General features: G+C 45.2%; 1 protein-coding gene and 1 long non-coding RNA gene across 3 annotated transcripts in view; one reads left to right on the forward strand and one right to left on the reverse strand.

The window, feature by feature from the left end:
• Window positions 1-18,242, forward strand: part of LOC144680986 (uncharacterized) — a 59,661-nt gene that overhangs the window by 19,334 nt on the left and 22,085 nt on the right. The window lies entirely within an intron of this gene.
• Window positions 1-18,242, reverse strand: part of cdk19 (cyclin dependent kinase 19) — a 282,538-nt gene that overhangs the window by 17,537 nt on the left and 246,759 nt on the right. For both annotated transcript variants that reach the window (XM_078542611.1, XM_078542610.1), the window contains one exon: window positions 547-665. In XM_078542611.1, coding sequence (XP_078398737.1) covers window positions 547-665 — 119 coding nt within the window. The remainder of the gene's footprint in view (window positions 1-546; window positions 666-18,242) is intronic.

Raw genomic sequence — 18,242 nt, forward strand, 5'->3', positions numbered from 1 at the left:
CAATTAAAAGTACAGGTTTAAGAACATAGAAACAGTCACATGATACTGAATAGTGCTTGAAGAGTTAACTGATTAATGGTGTATGTGTGTGATTTAAACATTTTTAAGCTGTATGCCTAGAAAATAGAATTCCTACATTTAGATCTTAGGACAAGCAACAGGAAACCCTGCCACTGCATCAAAAAGTGCTCTAAAAACAGTGAACGCATTTCACCTGCTCCTTAATTGAAGAATTCAACTGCTGAGTTCAAAGTTATTTTCTTGCTTTTCAAAAGATATTTACACACAACTTCACAGAAATGGTTTTGACTGGAACCTTCCCAGTGGCATTGGTAATTGAAAACTTCCAGACAGTCAGAACATTATTTTGTGAACACTTTTTTCTCTAATAATTTTCGCTATATAATCCCAGTTTATACTTCTGAATACAAGAAAATTTACATGCATCAGGCAAGTTCACTGGGTTCCTCTCATTGGAACCTTCTACCGTAATATTGCTGAAGGCTTTCCTTTGAAGTCCTTTCTGCCAGCAGTGCCGATCAGTACCTGTGGGACTGGTGTGAATACTGAGAGCTCTGCTGAGTTGAAGAAGAATATCCTGTAGCGCTCTGGGACTGGGAAGAACCCTGTACATTGCTTTGGTAACCCAGACGTGTGCCAGAGTGCTGCAAACAAACAGAAATGTAAGGTCAATACAACTAGTTTTACCACAGCTGGTTGACATTCGAGTGAAGAATCAAATGGTTAACTTCCCAGGTTTGCCTGGCCTGCAGGCCGGATTTAGGTTTATTAGAATATGCTCTGCCAGTTGAAGTACTCCTATAATAAAGGCAAATACTATGCATGCTGCAAGTCTGAAACAAAAACAAAAAGTGCTGGAAAAACTCAGCAGGTCTGACAGCATCTGTGGAGAGAAAGACAGAGTTAAAGTTTCGAGTCCGTAAGACTCTTCTTCAATTCCGAAGACTCGAAAGGTTAACTCTGTCTTTCTCTCCACAGATGCTGTCAGACCTGCTGAGTTTTTCCAGCACTTTTGGTGTTGTTGAAGTACTCCTATGTTCACTGGGAGAGGGGAATCAACAATATGTTCAGTTTGAGGGTTCACAATAGCAGGAATAGAGAGATAGAGTCATATATAATTCACTATTCTAAGGAATAAAGCAAAGTCCATTAGTTATTTATAGTATTGCTGAATAGTGACTGGGACCATTCAGCTGTCCATAACTTGCATTGCTGTATCTAAATATAGGGAAGTGAACACAGTTACAGATTCAAAGTGGTAGATTTTCCAACTATCTCTAAGGCACTCTTACATTAGATTTAGCAATGAGCCAGATTTAGTTAACAGCCTAATGGTGCATGAACATTGATTTCGTTCAACCTCATTTTGAACAGGAGAAATGTGAAACAGTTACAAAGCCTTACGTAAGGCTGATTTCAATGTGATGAGACAGGGCCAAATCGACTCAGATTTGCACAAAGTGAGATGGAGGGGGGGAAGGAGGATGTTTTACCCGCTGGCCACAAGGGCAGCTTTTCACACCATATTGTCCCAATCCCCCACCTTGTTAATTTTTGTTTAATCATTTACAGGATGTGGGCTTCGCTGGCTGGGCCAGCATTTATTACCCATCCCTAATTGCCTTTGAGAAGGTGGTGGTGAGCTGCCTTCTTGAACCGCTACAGTCCATGTGGTGTAGTTACACCCACAGTGCTGTTAGGGAGGGAGTTCCATTATTTTGACTCAGTGACAGTGAAGGAACGGCGATATATTTCCAAGTTAGGATGGTGAGTGACTTGAAGGGGAACTTCCAGGTGGTGATGTTCCCATCTATCTGCTGACCTTGTTCTTTTAGATGGTAGTGGTTTGGGAGGTGCTGTCTAAGGGGCCTTGGTGAGTTTCTGCAGTACATCTTGTAGATGGTACACACTGCTGCTACTGTGCGTTGGTGATGGAGGGAGTGAATGTTTATGGATGGGATGCCAACCAAGTGGGCTGCTTTGTCCTGGATGGTGTCAAGCTTCTTGAACGTTACTGGAGCTGCACTCATCCAGGCAAGTGGACAGTGTCCCATCACACTTCAGATTTGTGCCTGTAGATGGTGGACAGGTTTTGGGGAGACAGGAGGTGAGCTATTCACTGCAGGATTCCTGGCCTCTGACCTGTTCTTGCAGCCACAATATTTATATGGCTAGTTGAGTTCAGTTTCTGGTCAATTGTAACCCCTAGGATGTTGATAGTGGGGGATTCAGCGATGGTAATGCCATTGAATGTCAAGGGGTGAAGGTTGGATTCTCTCTTGTTGGAGATGGTCATTGCCTGGCACTTGTGTGGTGCGAATGTTACTTGTCACTTGTCAGCCAAAGCCTGAATATTGTCCAGGTCTTGCTGCATTTGGACATGGACTGCTTCAGTATCTGAGGAGTCGTGAATGGTGCTTAACATTGTGCAACCAACAGTGAACGTCCCCACTTCTGACCTTATGATGGAAGGAAGGTCATTGGTGAAGCAGCTGAAGATGGTTGGGCCTAGGACACTACCCTGAGGAACTCCTGCAGTGATGTCCTGGAACTGAGATGACTGACCTCCAACAACCACAACCATCTTCCTTTGTGCTAGGTGTGGCTCCGACCAGCAGAGAGTTTCACCCCTGATTGCAACTGACTCCAGTTTTGCTAGGGCTCCTTGATGCCACACTCGGTCAAATGCTGCCTTGATGTCAAGGGCGGTCACTCTCACCTCACCTCGGGAGTTTTGTCCATGTTTGAGCCAAGGCTGTAATGAGGTCAGGTGGTGAGTGGCCCAAGCGGAACCCAAACAGAGTGTCAGTGAGCAGGTTGTTGCTAAGCAAGTGCCAGACATTTACAGGACTTACCTTTTCCACTTTGCTGGGTAGATGCCAGTGTTGTAACTGTACTGGAACAGCTTGACTAGAGGCATGGCTAGCTCTGGAGCACAAGTCTTTTGTACTATTGTCAGGGCTCATAGCCTTTGCAGTATCCGGTGTCTTCAGCCGTTTCTTGATATCACATGGAGTGAATCAAATTGGCTGAAGGCTGTCATCTGTGATGCTGGGGACCTCCTGAGGAGGCCAAAATGGATCATCCACTCGGCACCTCTGGCTGAAGACTGTTGCGAATGCTTCAGCCTAATCTTTTGCACTGATATGCTGGGCTCCCCCATCATTGAGGATGCGAATATTTGTGCAGCCTCCTCCTCCAGTGAGTTGTTTAATTGTCTACCACCATTCACGGCTGGATGTGGCAGAACTGCAGAGCTTAGATCTGATCTGTTGGTTGTGGGATTGCTTAGCTCTGTCTATCACTTGCTGCTTATGCTGTTTGGCATGCAAGTAGTCCTGTGTTGTAGTTTCACCAGTTTGATACCTCATTTTAAGGTATGCCTGATGCTGCTCCTGGCATGCCCTCCTGCACGCTTCATTGAACCAGGGTTGATCCCCTGGCTTGGTAGTAGTGGTAGAGTGGGGGGTATGCTGGGTCATGAGGTTACAGATTGTGTTTGAGTACAATTCTGCTACTGCTTATGGCCTACAGCACCTCATGGTTGCCCAGTCTTGAGTTGCTCGATCTGTTCAAAATCTATTCCATTTGGCACGGTGGTAGTGCCACATGACACGATGGAGAGTGCCCTCAATGTTAAGACAGGACTTCATCTCCACAAGATCTATGTGGTGGTCACTTTTACTGATACTGTCATGGACAGATGCATCTGTAGCAGGCAGGTTGGTGAGGATGAGGTCAAGTATGTTTTTCCTCTTGTTGGTTCCCTCATCACCTGCTGCAGACCCAGTCTAGCAGCCATGTCCTTTAGGACTCAGCCAGCTTGGTCTGTTTTGGTGCTATCAAGCCACTCTTGGTGATGGCCATTGAACTCCCCTGTCCAGAGTACATTCTGCTCCCTTGCCACCCTCAGTGCTTCCTGCAAGTGGTGTTCAACATGGAGGAGCACTGATTCATCAGCTGAGGGGGAACGGTACATGGTAATCAGCAGAGGGTTTCCTTGTCCATATTTAACCTGATGCCATGAGACTTCATGGGGTCCAGAGCTGATGTGGAGGACTCCCAGGGCAACTCCTTCCTGAATGTATACCACCTCTGCTGGGTCTGCCCTGCCAGTGGGACAGGACATGCCCAGGGATAGTGATGATGATGCCTTGGACATTATCTGTGAGGTATGATTCCGTGAGTATGACTATGTCAGGCTGTTGCTTGCCTAGTCTGTGAGACAGCTTTCCAATTTTGGCATGAGCCCCAGATGTTAGTAAGGGGGACTATATGGAAAATTATCTAGTATTCAGAGATTGATGTATTTTATAGGAGATTTGAGAATTTTTTTTTTTTAAAAAGCAGTGAACAGGGAATTCAGAATTGGAGTATTTTGTTTGATTATTAGTGGTTCAAATGGGAGTGACTCTTGTCTGCTTCTAATGATTCCTGACTTGATTAGTGTATTTTCAAGGGCTGACATTTTACTCTCGATATCAATCAAACTCGAAACTGTCATTGCAATTTGAATCTAAAAATAAACCAAGGACTTGTGGAACCAGTTTTTTTTTAACATTAACAGAAACCAAAATATAACCAAATAGCTTCAAACAAATTCCAACAGTCAGCTGATTTTTCAAACTCCATTTGTTTTCCTCAGTTTTATAAAGATGAGTAATTGTACTTACAAAAATGCAACCAGAGTTTACTAGACTAAAGTGGAGATAAGTACATCAAATTTGGGTGTTCCTCATGAAGCAGTGTCCATTTTTGTGTGATCATGCCAGTGAATCAAGTTGGGAAGTTCTTCTTCATTAAAGACTTAATGGCCCTAATTTTCCCAGCCACGTGGGGGGTGGCTTTGGAGGTGGGAAGCGTGGAAATTCTGATCAAAGTGCATTGGGTCAGCTCACTGACTTATTCTCGCCTCTTTGCATTTTTCCTGGATGTGAGATCCCAGCGGCAACAGCTACCCTCTTGTCAATGGTGGGTAGCTAATTAGGGTATTTTAAAGGGTAATTAGACCATACTCTGGCACAGGGATGGGGAGACGGTGATGTTGTGGTAATGTCACTGGACTAGTGATCCAGAGGACACAAAAACAAAAACAAAAAATGCTGGAAAAACTCAGCAGGTCTGACAGCATCTGTGGAGAGAAAGACAGAGTTAACATTTCGAGTCCATATGATTCTTCTTCAGACTCTTCTCCACTTTACTCTAGTAATCCAGAGGCCCAGGCTAATGCCGCTGGGGGCATAGGTTCAAATCCCACTACAGTAGCTGGTGGAATTTAAATTCAATTAATAAAATGTGCAATATAAAGCTGGTTCAGTAATGGTGATCATGGCAACAATCATCGATTGTCGTAAAAAGCCATCTGGTTCACTAATACCCTTTAAAGAAGGAAATTTGCAATCCTTACCTGGTCTGGCATATATGTGACTCCAGACCATACCAATGTGCTTGACTCTGAAATGAAGCCACTGACTTCAAGGGAAATTAGGGGTGGGCAACAAATATTGGCTTTGCCAGCGACACCCATATCCCATAAAAAAAAAGCAATGACATTTTCCCAACAGCATACAGTATCAGGAGCCCTGCAACGCATCAGGGGCAACTTCAGTCAGGAGGTGGAGTGACAGCACATGATCTTGCTGATTTATGCATAAGAAAGCAGAAAGGTTGTATGCAGCCCATATGCAGCATTTTAGAGCTGTTTTCCCTGCACGCTGATCCCTGAGATGGTTCAGGCCGCTATTTATAGGACACCATTTGAACCTTTAGGTGAGCACCTCCATTTTGTGGTGCCCTCTCACCCTCTGTGTGCCTGAGCAGCGCTCACTTTTCCACTGGGGCTGTGCAACGGCCCTCCATTTGGTCCCTCCATTAGCCCTCCTGCATCCCTAATTGGATGCTGGAGGCAGCCAACTAATTGGTCACCTCCCATAAAACTAAGCCAGCTACTGAAACATGCTGGTGCCCACAGGAAAATTCACCCCATACAAACATTGCACTCTTGCCTTTATGTCATAAGGCTATTGCAAGAACATGCAACAGGCCCATCCCCAGAAGAACATGTGAAACATAAGAATGTGTGCCAATTGCAACAAATAATATGCAGCCCCCCCACCCCCAGGGAACTGGAGAAAATCTTCTTTTGGAGGCTCAGTCAGCTCAAACTACCACATTAGCTCCCATTCCCTCGACCCAGAAAAGCTATCGAGTGAAGAGAAATGACACAAACAAAATGATCACTAGATCCATGTCACCACACCCATTTAATTTCCCAGAAACCAAGACAAATAAAGCTGCCTTAACCTATCACTGCTCCCATAGCATATTCCAGAAGGCAGGATTTATCAATGCACTCTTCCCACAAGCACTGTATAATAACACATGTATGGGGGGGTGGGGGGAACTTTGTCAACAGTGTGCCCTTCCCGACAGTGTAATTGGAAGTGTGCGCCACTCCACTCTCTGGCTTTGTTCCATTTTCCACAAGATTACGATTAAAATTGAAGGCGCCAGTGGTGTGTCCGGGGCACACGTGATCACACGGCGGGGGAAGCTTTTCAGTGGTCAAATCTACCAACAACTGACAATGCAGCAGGCATGGGCAAGTTACAAAAGAGCCTCCTGGACCAACAGGGAGGCGCTTCACCACGGCCACAACATTCCTGCACAACTCCATTGCCATTAACATAGGACTTTAGAGCACAAAGGTGGCACGGATGTTTTTCAAAATTAAATTTCGCTTGTGAATATTTCACATTACATTGGCTTCACTTTATTCGTGTTGGCATCATCGTTATCTGTTGAAACTAGCTTAGTCAGAGACCTAAATGTACTGGCTTGCTACATGGTTGGCACACACTGATGGATACATCCCCTTCACTGTGGAAGAAACAATGTTGTGTTTTTTTTGTTCACACTTTATTGAATGCTCATATTAGTATCTAGCGTTATACTGGCCACTCTGTAGGACATGGCTGAACTTGCAAGCTCAGTTAGTCCTCATTCTATACATTGTAAAGGATATAGCCCGAGATCAATCCCAACAGGGATAATTGAAATGATGTAGGGGAACTCAAAGCCCCACAAGGACTCTACCAGCCAACACCCTGGGGATGGACACACATTTGGACAACGCCCTTTAGGCCCCTCATTTTCTTACCTTGACCTATGGTTCCCCCACCCACCTCCGCTGCCCCCCAACCACACCCAGGACGCCAGGCCCTTACCACTTCAAAACTCCATGCCTCCGACCCCATCCCCTGTCCCTCTTCCACTTCCCCGATCCCATTCCACAACACACTACAGACACCCTTGCCGACAGCCAGCCTCCATGCAAGCTGCCATTCTCCTGCTCCCCTCCCTTATGCCGGAACTGGGTGCCACAAGACTCTCGTGTGCTGCTGATTTTATCCTGAAGGTAGGGCGCAATTAAAAAATGTTTCATGCTAATGAGTATTCATTGGCATGCAAATGTATTACAAGTATCAACTCGCCGCAGGCAAGTGTGAAACTCAACACATCACAAACACGCCGCTGACTTTATCTTTGCATCTCAACCCACTGTTGGGAAGTTGCGATTTCACAACCCGCCTAATTAAGTCATCCCATAATTCCCGTCTTGCAGACTCCATAAAACTCCCCCTACATTCTCCAGTTTCTCCAGGGTAGTTGAGCCATACTGACCAAGGATCTTGCAAGATTAATCTGTGGTCTATGCTGAGTTAACTCTTAGATGAGATGGGATAGGGTCAATGCTATTGGAAGATTGCCAATCCACAGGCTCCTTTAAAATATTTTAGTGATGGACTCATCTCCTGAGAGTGTGTTGGTCACATGTGTATTCCCCCTCCACCCCACCTCATAATCCGCCTCCTTTAAAACCAGAACTGTGCGGACTGGAGAAAAGGTTTCCATTTTTAAATTTTTTTAACCGTGACACACCTTATATTAATAAGGAAACCTTCTGGAATGCCTCAATAAGGATCTTGTGTGCATGAATCACTGAGTGATGGTTACACTAAATACCCTAAATTGATGTTGTGATGAGACTGTCAGACTCATGCTTCAAAGAGCAATTCGTGTCACATCTTGACAGAAGAACTAAAATTTGGCAAATTGAATACACTGCCTGTAGTGACACATTCTATATCAAAACTTGTAACAGAATTGGTAGATAAGGGTAATGCAGTAGATGAAATAGGCTAAAAATCCTTTTGCCCTGTTTTTGCATGCACGCTACACAATCTGCCCACGCCGATCTTTTACAGGTGGGTAGCACACAAATTTGGTGCTACTACCTTATTACCATGATCATAGCAAAGGGCCAAGCTGCTGGCATCTTCTTCATTCTGTCGACGACCTCCATGATCCATGGGGGTGCCAAACAGTGTAGCTGAGAGCATGTGACACAGGCAGCCTGCTCTCCTTCAAAGCTGGCTGTTCCTCTTACAGGGACGCTGGACTAAATAATGTTGCTTGAATTTGAAACATAGAAAATGGTAGAGGGAGGAGGCTGAATTTTCCTGGCCTATGGAGACAGGTTGAGAGGCCAGAAGGCTGGCAATATAGCAGGGGAAGGCTTTGAGCAGGGAGCCCTAGATCTTCCCAACAGCATGACATTTGCCAGCGGTTGGCAATTCAGTGGCTTGGCCACTCAATGGCAGCCAATTGAGCCACTTAAGGGCCCAAATGAAGGCACTTCCCACGTCTGTGCACATAAGGAGAGTCCCCCACCACATGGAGGAGATTGTCAGGTAAACCCTGGCAGCTTTCCATGGGTTCCTGGGGACCCTCCTTGATAAGACACTCCATAGCTTCCCTTGGCAGCAATAACTGCAGGAGTGGCAATAGCGACATTGGTGTACCATGACTCAACCTCCCCCACCAACACTCCCCGAGGCCTCCCTGCCTAACCCTGGCTTCCTGACAAAAACCCATTTGCTTTTTGAAAGTGCTTTGCCATTGAGGCACTTTCATCCTGCAGCCACAGCCTCAGCAGTGGCCAGTGTTAGCAGAGGTGTTGTCAAGCCCGCTAATCTGGGGCCCTCTGATTGGCCTGGCTGCCCTCGTGGATGGGCTGCCATCCTCAATTGGACAACAGCCTTTTAATTGACTGCCATTGGCAAGATGCCATTCTAACAACCCACCGCCAGATGGAGCAGGGTCCACTCCCGCTTTGGGCTTCGGTGGAGGGACTTGACCTACAGCAAAAAAATTCAGTCCAGGGTTTCAGGTAGATAGGTGCAGCAATAGAGGCATTAGTGGTGGTCATGGGCATGGGTCCAAAAGGCACTAGGAGGCCTCAAGGACTACACTTAGTAGGAAGTGGGAATTGGTGGCCAGAGAGGTCAATTCTCAGTGAATGCATCTTCACATGACATCTATCTCCCTTCACACCACCAATCCCTCATGCTGCTCAATGCACCACCACCATTACTCATCCAGTAACACTCCCTAGCACTCAGGATTCATGCCTAAGATCCAGATACCCCAAATAACCCTCATATCTACCGATGCTGCCAGTCTCACATCCATGTTTCGTCCCTCTGCATACCTCCAGCAGTGACAGTGCCTGTAATATCATCAGTCTACTCTTGATCATCAGCAAAGCAATGGGAGCTGCTGTCAACAGTGCTATCAACTGGCACATACTCACCAATAGCCTGCTCACCGATGCTCAATTTGGGTTCCACCTGGGCCACTAAGCTTGAGACCTCGTTACAGCCTTGGTCCAAATATGGACCAGAGATGAGGCATGAGTAACTGCCTTTTACAGTAAGACAGCATTTGACTAAGCGTAACATCACGGAGCCGTAGTAAAATTGAAGTCAATGGGAATCAGGGGAAAACGCTCCATTGGCTGGAGTCATACCTAGCACATACGAACATACAAATTAGGAGCAGGAGTAGGCCACTTGGCCCCTCGAGCCTGCTCTGCCATTCAATAAGATCATGGCTGATCTAATTGTAACCTCATCACCACATTCCCGCCTACCCACGTTAACCTTTCACCCACTTGCTTATCAAGAATCTATCTACCTCTGCCTTAAAAACATTCAAAGACTCTGTTTCCACTGTGTTTTGAGGTAGAAAGTTCCAAAGACTGATGACCTTCGAGAAAAGAAGTTTCTCCTCATTTCTGTTTTAAATGGACGACCCCTTATTTTTAAACAGTGACCCCTAGTCCTAGATGCTCCCACAAGAGGAAACATTCTCTCTACATCCACCCTGTCAAGGCCCCTCAGGATCTTAAGGGTTTCAATCAGGTCACCTCTTACTCTTCTAAGCTCCAGTGGATACAAGCTGAGCCTGTCCAACCTTTCCTCATAATGCAACCCGCCCATTCCAGGTATTAGTCTAGTAAACTTTCTCTGAACTGCTTCTAACGCACTTACATCCTTCCTTAAATAAGGAGACCAATGCTGTACACGGTACTCCAGATGTGGTCTCACCAATGCCAACTGAAACATAACCTCCCTACTTTTGTATTCTACTCGCTTCGCAATAAACAATAACATTCTATTAATTTTTCTAATTACTTGCTGTATCTGCATACTAGCCTTTTGTGATTTATGCACTAGGACACCCTGATCCCTCTGAATCTCAGAGCTCTACATCTCTCACCACTTAGATAATAAGCTTCTTTTATATTCCTCCTGCCATAATGGACAATTTCACATCTGCCCACATTATACTCCATTTGCCAGATCTTTGCCCACTGACAACTTATCCATGTCCCTTTGTAGCCTCCTTACATCCTCTTCACAAATTACTTTCCTACCTATCTTTGTGTTATCAGAAAATTTAGCAACTATACCTACAGTCCCTTCATCCAAGTCATTTATATAAATTGTAAAAATTTGAGGCCCCAGCGGTGATCCCTGTGGCACACCACTCGTCACATCCTGCCAACCAGAAAAAGACCCATTTTTGCCAACTTTGTTTCTTGTTAGCTAGCCAATCTTCTATCTATGCCAATATGGCCAATAACCATAAAGGAAGATGGTTGTGGTTGTTGGAGGTCAATCATCTCAGCAGAAGGACATCACCGCAGGAGTTCCTCGGCCCAACCATCTTCAGCTGCTTCATTAATGACCTTCCCTCCATCATAAGGTCAGAAGTGGAGATGTTTGCTGATGATTGCACAATGTTCAATACCATTAGCAACTCGATAGATATGGAAGCCATCTGAATCCATATGCAGCAAGACCTGAACAACTTTCAGGCTTGGGCTGCTAAGTGGCTCATAACATTCATGCCACCCAAGAAACAGGCCATAACCATTTCCAGCAAGAGAGAATCTAACCATCTCCCCTGGACATTCAATGGCATTATCATCGTTAAATCCTCCACCATCAACATCCTGGAGATGGGTGAGGGGGGGGGGGGGGGGGGGGGGCGGTCACCATTGACCAAACACTTAACTGGAGCAGCAATATAAGTACTGTGGCTACAAGAACAAATCAGAGGCTAGGAATTCCGTGGTAAGTAATTCACCTCCTGACTCCCCAAAGCCTGTCCACCATCTACAAGACACAAGTCAGGAGTGTGATGGAACACTCCCCATTTGCCTCAATGAGTGCAGCTCCAACAACATTCAAGAAGACCAACAGCATCCAGGATAAAGCAACCCGCTTTGATTGGCACCACATCCACCATCATAAACATAGTATATGCTGCTGCCACTATGTGCAATGTACAAGACGACACACTGCAGCAATTCACCAAGGCTCCATCTACACACCTTCCAAGTCCATGACCTCTACCACCTAGAAGAATAAAGACAGCAGGCTTACAGAAACACCACCACCTGCAACTTCCCTTCCAGGTCACACACCATCCTGACTTGGGACTATATCACCGCTCCTTCACTGTTGCTGGGTCAAAATCCTGGAACTCCCTCCCTAAAAGCACTGTACTTACACCACATAGACTGCAGTGTTTCAAGAAGACGGCTCACCACCACCTAATCAAGGGAAATTAGGGATGGGCAATATATGCTGACATTGCCAGCAACGCTCACATCCCACAAATTATTAAAAATAAAGATTTAATATGTTCCTGCTTTACGCTCCTTCTCAACTCCAGCACACCTTCACCCTGCTATATGGCATGCTGAGTGACTTGCTGATGGTGTGAACATATACCTCTTGTTTCCCACCCCATTGCTGCCCCCTTCCTTCACATCAACCTTCATCTTCTGATTTCCTGCTTTCTAACTTAGACGAGCTGCTGCCTGCCCAGCCACAACAACACACCGAGACAGAGAAACAGCATAGCACTGATGAAAAGGCACCAACACCGAATATCACACTTGTAACCATCAGCTCAGATACTGGCACTGCACGTACCTTGGAGACAAGTATAGAGTTGGATCAGCATGTGGTGAGTCACTGAGTACAAGTGGGCTGCAGCTAGGCCAGAGGGAAATGATTCACTTGCCAGCCCACCAGAGGGCCAGGTTACAAACATGCTCTGCTGTAGAGACTGAGATGAGGACCTCAATACGGCACATAGGACAGTGCTGACGGGTATGCAAGCTGGGATGCTAGGTACATTGGCTGGCCTGCCAGACAGCCTTCTGTTGCTGTCAAGAGCATGGAGGAGGGCACTGCGCAAAGATTGTTCCCTCCGCAGTCTCTTTTTTCCTATCTGACCTGTTGTGCTGCAGACCAAGGAGTATAGCTGCTGCTGCTCCCACATTCTTCCAGGACTATGGGCCAAGGGCTGGAAAATGGGATTAGTGTAGTCAGATCTTTTTGTTGACTGGTATGGGCATGATGGGCCGAATGGCCTCCTTCTGTGCTCTCTATCCTTGGTGTGGACAAATCCCCTAATCCATTGCCCTCCCTGCAAGGATGCAGCAACCCTCTCTGGCAAATCCAGGAACTTACCACAAAACCTTCAAAAACACTCCAGAATACTTCCAGAAACTCTGAAATAGCAGTTTCTAGAAATTGCCGTACCTGCATTTTGGGTGCCTGGCCCATTAAAGAACATTAGTGCAGGTGCCATCTTGCAACTTAGCACTTGTTGTTTTCAGAGTGACACACAAATTTGTTGCCTGGGCGTCGGTGGTCCAAATTAGGTATCCTGCCAGTTAGGCTGTGTGACATCAGGATAGCACTCCTTCACAGGCTGCCAATAGAATGGGCACCCTTCTAAAGAGGGTACACCATGGAAGAAGCAGCTGAGTCCCAGCAAAGCAGCACTAGGCCCCTATGGTGCCAATGGGGGTAGCTCTTGGAGATTAAATTCACACCCAAAATATTTGGGTAACTAAAAAGATAAATAACAGTAGTCCAGTAGACATGATAATATTTAGGCATAATAGTAACAGAAAATAATCTAGCTAGCCTTTTATAAAGTTTAGAATAACTCTTGTTTTTTTCACTCCGTGCTGCTATTTATAAAGCCAAGGGTCCCAAATGTCTTTTTAACTTGTCCTGAGCCTTCAAAGCTTTGCATACCTATATCCCCAGTTCTCTCTGTTGCAGTGATATAATTAAATATCTTGCTAGGCAACTTCAGAGGGCAGATTAGAGTCAACCAAGTTTCCACACATCACAGATAAAAGCAAAAAACTGCAGATGCTGTAAATCCGAAACAAAAACAAAAAGATGTCATTGATGACCCAGACCTCCCTGTCGCTTGCCATTTCAACACACCACCCTGCTCTCATGCCCACATGTCCGTCCTTGGTCTCCTGCAATGTTCCAGTGAAGCTCAACGCAAACTGGAGGAACAGCACCTCATCTTCCAACTAGGTACTTTATAGCCTTCCGGACTGAATATTATGTTCAACAATTTTAGATCATGAACTCTCTCCTCCATCCCCACCCCCTTTCTGATCCCCCTTTTTCCAATAATTTATATATTTTTTTCTTTTCCCACCTATTTCCATTATTTTTAAATGTATTTCCATTCATTGTTTTATCTCTACCTTTTAGCCTATTTCAATCCCTTCCCCCCACCCCACCCTCACTATCTGTACCTTGCTCGTCCTGCTTTCTACCCTTAATGTCACCATTAGCACATTTCTTAGATAATATCACCACGGTCAACACCTCTTTGTCCTTTTGTCTATGACATCTTTTGGCAATCTCTACCTATCACTGGCCCTCTATCCAGCTCTACCTGTCCCCCCCCCCACCCCCACCCTTAAACCAGCTTATATTTCACCTCTTTTCTATTTTTCCTTAGTTCTGGTGAAGAGTCATACGAACTCGAAACGTTAACTGTGCGCCTCTCCACAGATGCTGTCAGACCTGCTGAGTTTTTCCAGGTATTTTTGTTTTTGTTCCACACATCACAGTTCACTTGCTAAAAAAAGTTAAGTAACACAAATAACAATACTGATTACATCAACTCTTAAATAGTGAGCTGTATAGGTAGCATGCTGAGCCTCAAAGAACTCATTAACAAATTGATTGCCCAAACCTTTTTCAAATGCATTCTGATGTGTGTCTTACAAAGAAAATAACAATACACTGTACACTCATTGTGTCTGAATCATAATGGGTTGCATTGAATGCAACCCGTCATGGCGGGAAACATGATATATGGGCCCACATAAGTATGGGAGAGGCCTTGTGTCAGTCGCCCAGTGGCGGCAAAACCTCTTCCGATTAGGTGGGAGGGCGGAAGAGTTTGAAGCAGGATTCCTGGCAGGATGTCAATTAGTTTCATTAATGAGTCATTTGAAACCCATTATCCTTGAGGCCACTGCAATTTAGGGGTGGCTCAGGGATTAAATGGGGGCTGCACGGCTTTCCTGCACCTCAGAAGGCTGCCCAGCAAACCCTGGTGGGGCGGGGGTGGGGGGATCCCTCATAGCCAAGCACTCTGTCCCCAATTGTGGCCGCTGAAAGCTACATCACTGCCCTTGCCTCGGAGTCTCTCCCTGCTTTCTCTCATGGTTCCATCCTACCCTCATTCCCCTTTGGTCTGGGGTCCCAGGAGGACCCTGGGCCTCTGATAGGTATATTGCTTCCAGCTACCACTGCTCCCACTGATGCTGGGAGCATGAGGAGCTACCAGCCTGTGATTGGCTAGCAGCTCTTGGCAGGCATGACTTTTGTCGCTGGGGACCTCAGTCACGGGGAAGGCCTGACAGCGGCCACTTAAGTTCCTGAAAGGCATTTGATTCTGTTGGCCTCCCCCATGTACAGGGCTGGTGCAACAGTATTAGGCACCGTAGGTGAACTTCAGCCTTGTGCACCCCTCCCCACACCCCCATGATGCCACATGACCCATTTAATTACTTAGCAGGGACTTTGCATTAACAAACAAGCACACACATTTGCACAAAGACACACACATACAGATACATGAGATTCCTTTAGTACCAAGAAATCAGAGCATGCTGCATTTGCAAAGGACTATAATTTCCTTGAGTATGATTCTATGAAGCAAATCCATACAATAAAGGGAATCACTGACCAGCAATGCAATGGACAGGGCACAGGGAATATTGATGAAAGAAGCTATTAAACATCACTTGAAACTAAGTGGACAATGTTTTTAACTTCAAATTTTGAAGCCGCTTTTATATTGTGCTAGTGCTGCCAACTCCCAACATGCAGGTCCTCTAGGCCGATGGTATTAGCATACTGTAAAAATACTTTAAATACACCTTATGTGAATAATGCCTTTAGTTTTTCTTAGTCTCACTTTTAAACTACCAATATTAACAGATCAGATAGGAATCTGAAATCTAAACGTTAATAAGAATAATGACTAAAGTCACTGATAACTTATTCAGTAACTGATAGTTTAAAGTAATAGTTCAAATTAAAGCACAATGCAGGCACTGAGTCCATATGGAGAGTTGCTTCAACATTAACAAGAGGGCCTATTCCAAGAACAAGTACTTCTATACTGGGCGAAGATTTCGCTGTTGCTGCCAACTGCAACACTGCTGCACAACAGGGGTAAGGTTCCCAAGGAGCAGAGGGACCGAGAGCGAGATGGCAAAGTCCTCACTTCAGCCACTGTCATTGGCGGCCTGGCAGTGGGACAGGGCAAGCTGAAAGTCTCCTGGGACGGGCCAGAGTTGTGATTGGAGGAGCAGCGAGCGCGGGAAAGAGGGAGCTGCTCCTCCAGTCACAGATTCTGTCTCTCCCGTGCTTGCTATTCAACTCCTCCAATCATGGATTCCCTCTCTGTCGCTTTTACTGCTCCTCCATATACAGATTCTTTGGTTGGAGAAGCAGCAGCTGTTCCTCCAATCACAATCCTGCAGTCAGTTCCAGCATTCAGCAACTGTCATTTTAATGTTAATTTTGTTTTTTGTTACAAAAACCTGACAGACCTGCGGGCAGCTTCATGGCTCGTTGGCTGGCTTTAAATAAAAAATCGGAACGGTCAGTTCCGTTTTCTTTTTGAAAAGCTGGCAGTTTTTTGCTGTCCCCCAAATTTGTCACCCTAGGCAATTGCCAAGTTTGCCTAGTGGATTGTACTGGCCCTGCCCATGTAAATGGCAGGGTTCCCAGCTGATTGTCCAACCAGTGGGCGAAAGTCACATTGGCCTGACAAAATCCTGGCCATTAGGACAATGGTAATCTGGGGGCAATGATCAAGTGGTCAATTACTGCAAAAATTAAAAACATATAAATTAAATAAGTTATGCTAAATTTAAATCCAAGGACTCAAAGGAATTAGACTTCGACAGACTTGTACTTTTTGTCCATTAGAGATGGTTTGCATTTCACTGTTGTAACTTGTGAATATATCTCCTTACTCACTTAACAGAAACTTTTAAGGCACAAAAGATTAGTCTGTCTAAGAGGTAGTAACAGAAGTAAACTATCAAACAAACAAATCACAGCAAAGCTTCTTTCATAAACAGGTCAAGATTGCATTATGTTTTCATGTGCTCTATGCTGATCTGCAGTTAGCGCTGAACCAGAAGTACTTTAAACGAAAGATTAGATAATAATTTGAAATAACAGTAGTATTAAGTAACTAAAAATGTCCAAGTTTGAATGCAAATCAATATGAAACAATCTATTTTGTCTCCTGTACTCCCTTGTGTTTGCTCAGTGCCCTTGAGTGAAAACTCAGTTTAAATGAGCTTTCAAATGTAACTGGGATATTGTTTTTTACTGTCAAAAGTATCTTACTTTTCCTTAAGCCAGCAGGTTAAGCTAAGGTACAATTCCACAGGTACCACCATCCGCCTGGCCAGTTTCCATTTGAAAGTCTGGATGGTGAATGTGGGAAGGAAGGAAGGAATGGGCAATTCTGCCCTCATCCAATGCCTACACAGGAATGCTTTCAGGAAGTGTGGTAATCTGAGGTGTAATACACCTTTAAGAGAAGGTGAGTGGATTGACATGTGCTGTGAGACCCAATAGCTGTGCAGCGTGGGCTACCACGTTAATATTAGTCTAGAGTGGGGCCTGGCTGGAGAAGCACACATCATGTTAGTGCTCTGTTGTTTGTGTAAAAAAATAGCATGTGCTTCATTTCATATTGGTCTCTGCGTCTGCAGTGTATTGTAATCAACTTAAAAACAGAATTACCTGGAAAAACTCAGCAAGTCTGGCAGCATCGGCGGAGAAGAAATCAGTCAACGTTTCGAGCCCTCAACTTGCCTGCTGACAGGTAAGTGTGCAACCGGTTCGCGAGCAAAGCAACCCCATCGTAAAACATAACAGGAAGGGTTATTTGAAAGTTACCAGGAATCAGAGGTGAGAGCGAGACTTTACTTGGTGAGTGGCAGGAAAGAGCGAGGACAGAAATGGGATATAGACAGCGCCAGAGAGAGCGAGACTTCTCTTGCTGAGCGTTGGGGAAGAGAAAGGACAGAGCAGGGTATGGAGAATTAGCTAGAAGCCAGTCCGTAGGTTCAGAGCCACGTTTGGAAAAAAAATTGAGGTGTAACTTCACAGAGAAGCAGGTAGCTGATTCAGAATATTTTCTCTTTTTATCTTATCTAAGCTACTGTATTTCAAGCGGAGTAAGTAGAACATTAAGTGAAATAATAACATAAGCACAAGCAGGACCGGAGCCATTAACAAAAATTTAACTAAGAAAACAATTAATTAAGTAAACACAATAAAGATGGCAGGACAGGTGATGTATTGCATCTGCAGTAAGTGGGAGCTAGTGGATACCAGTGTGATCCACGGCAACTGCATCTGCAGTAGGTATCTACCATTCAAGGAACTTTGGCTTAGAGTGAATGTGCAAGAGGCTGAGTTTCGGACACTGTGATG

Source organism: Cetorhinus maximus, chromosome 5 (genome assembly GCF_964194155.1).
Source record: "Cetorhinus maximus chromosome 5, sCetMax3.hap1.1, whole genome shotgun sequence".
NCBI lineage: Eukaryota > Metazoa > Chordata > Chondrichthyes > Lamniformes > Cetorhinidae > Cetorhinus > Cetorhinus maximus.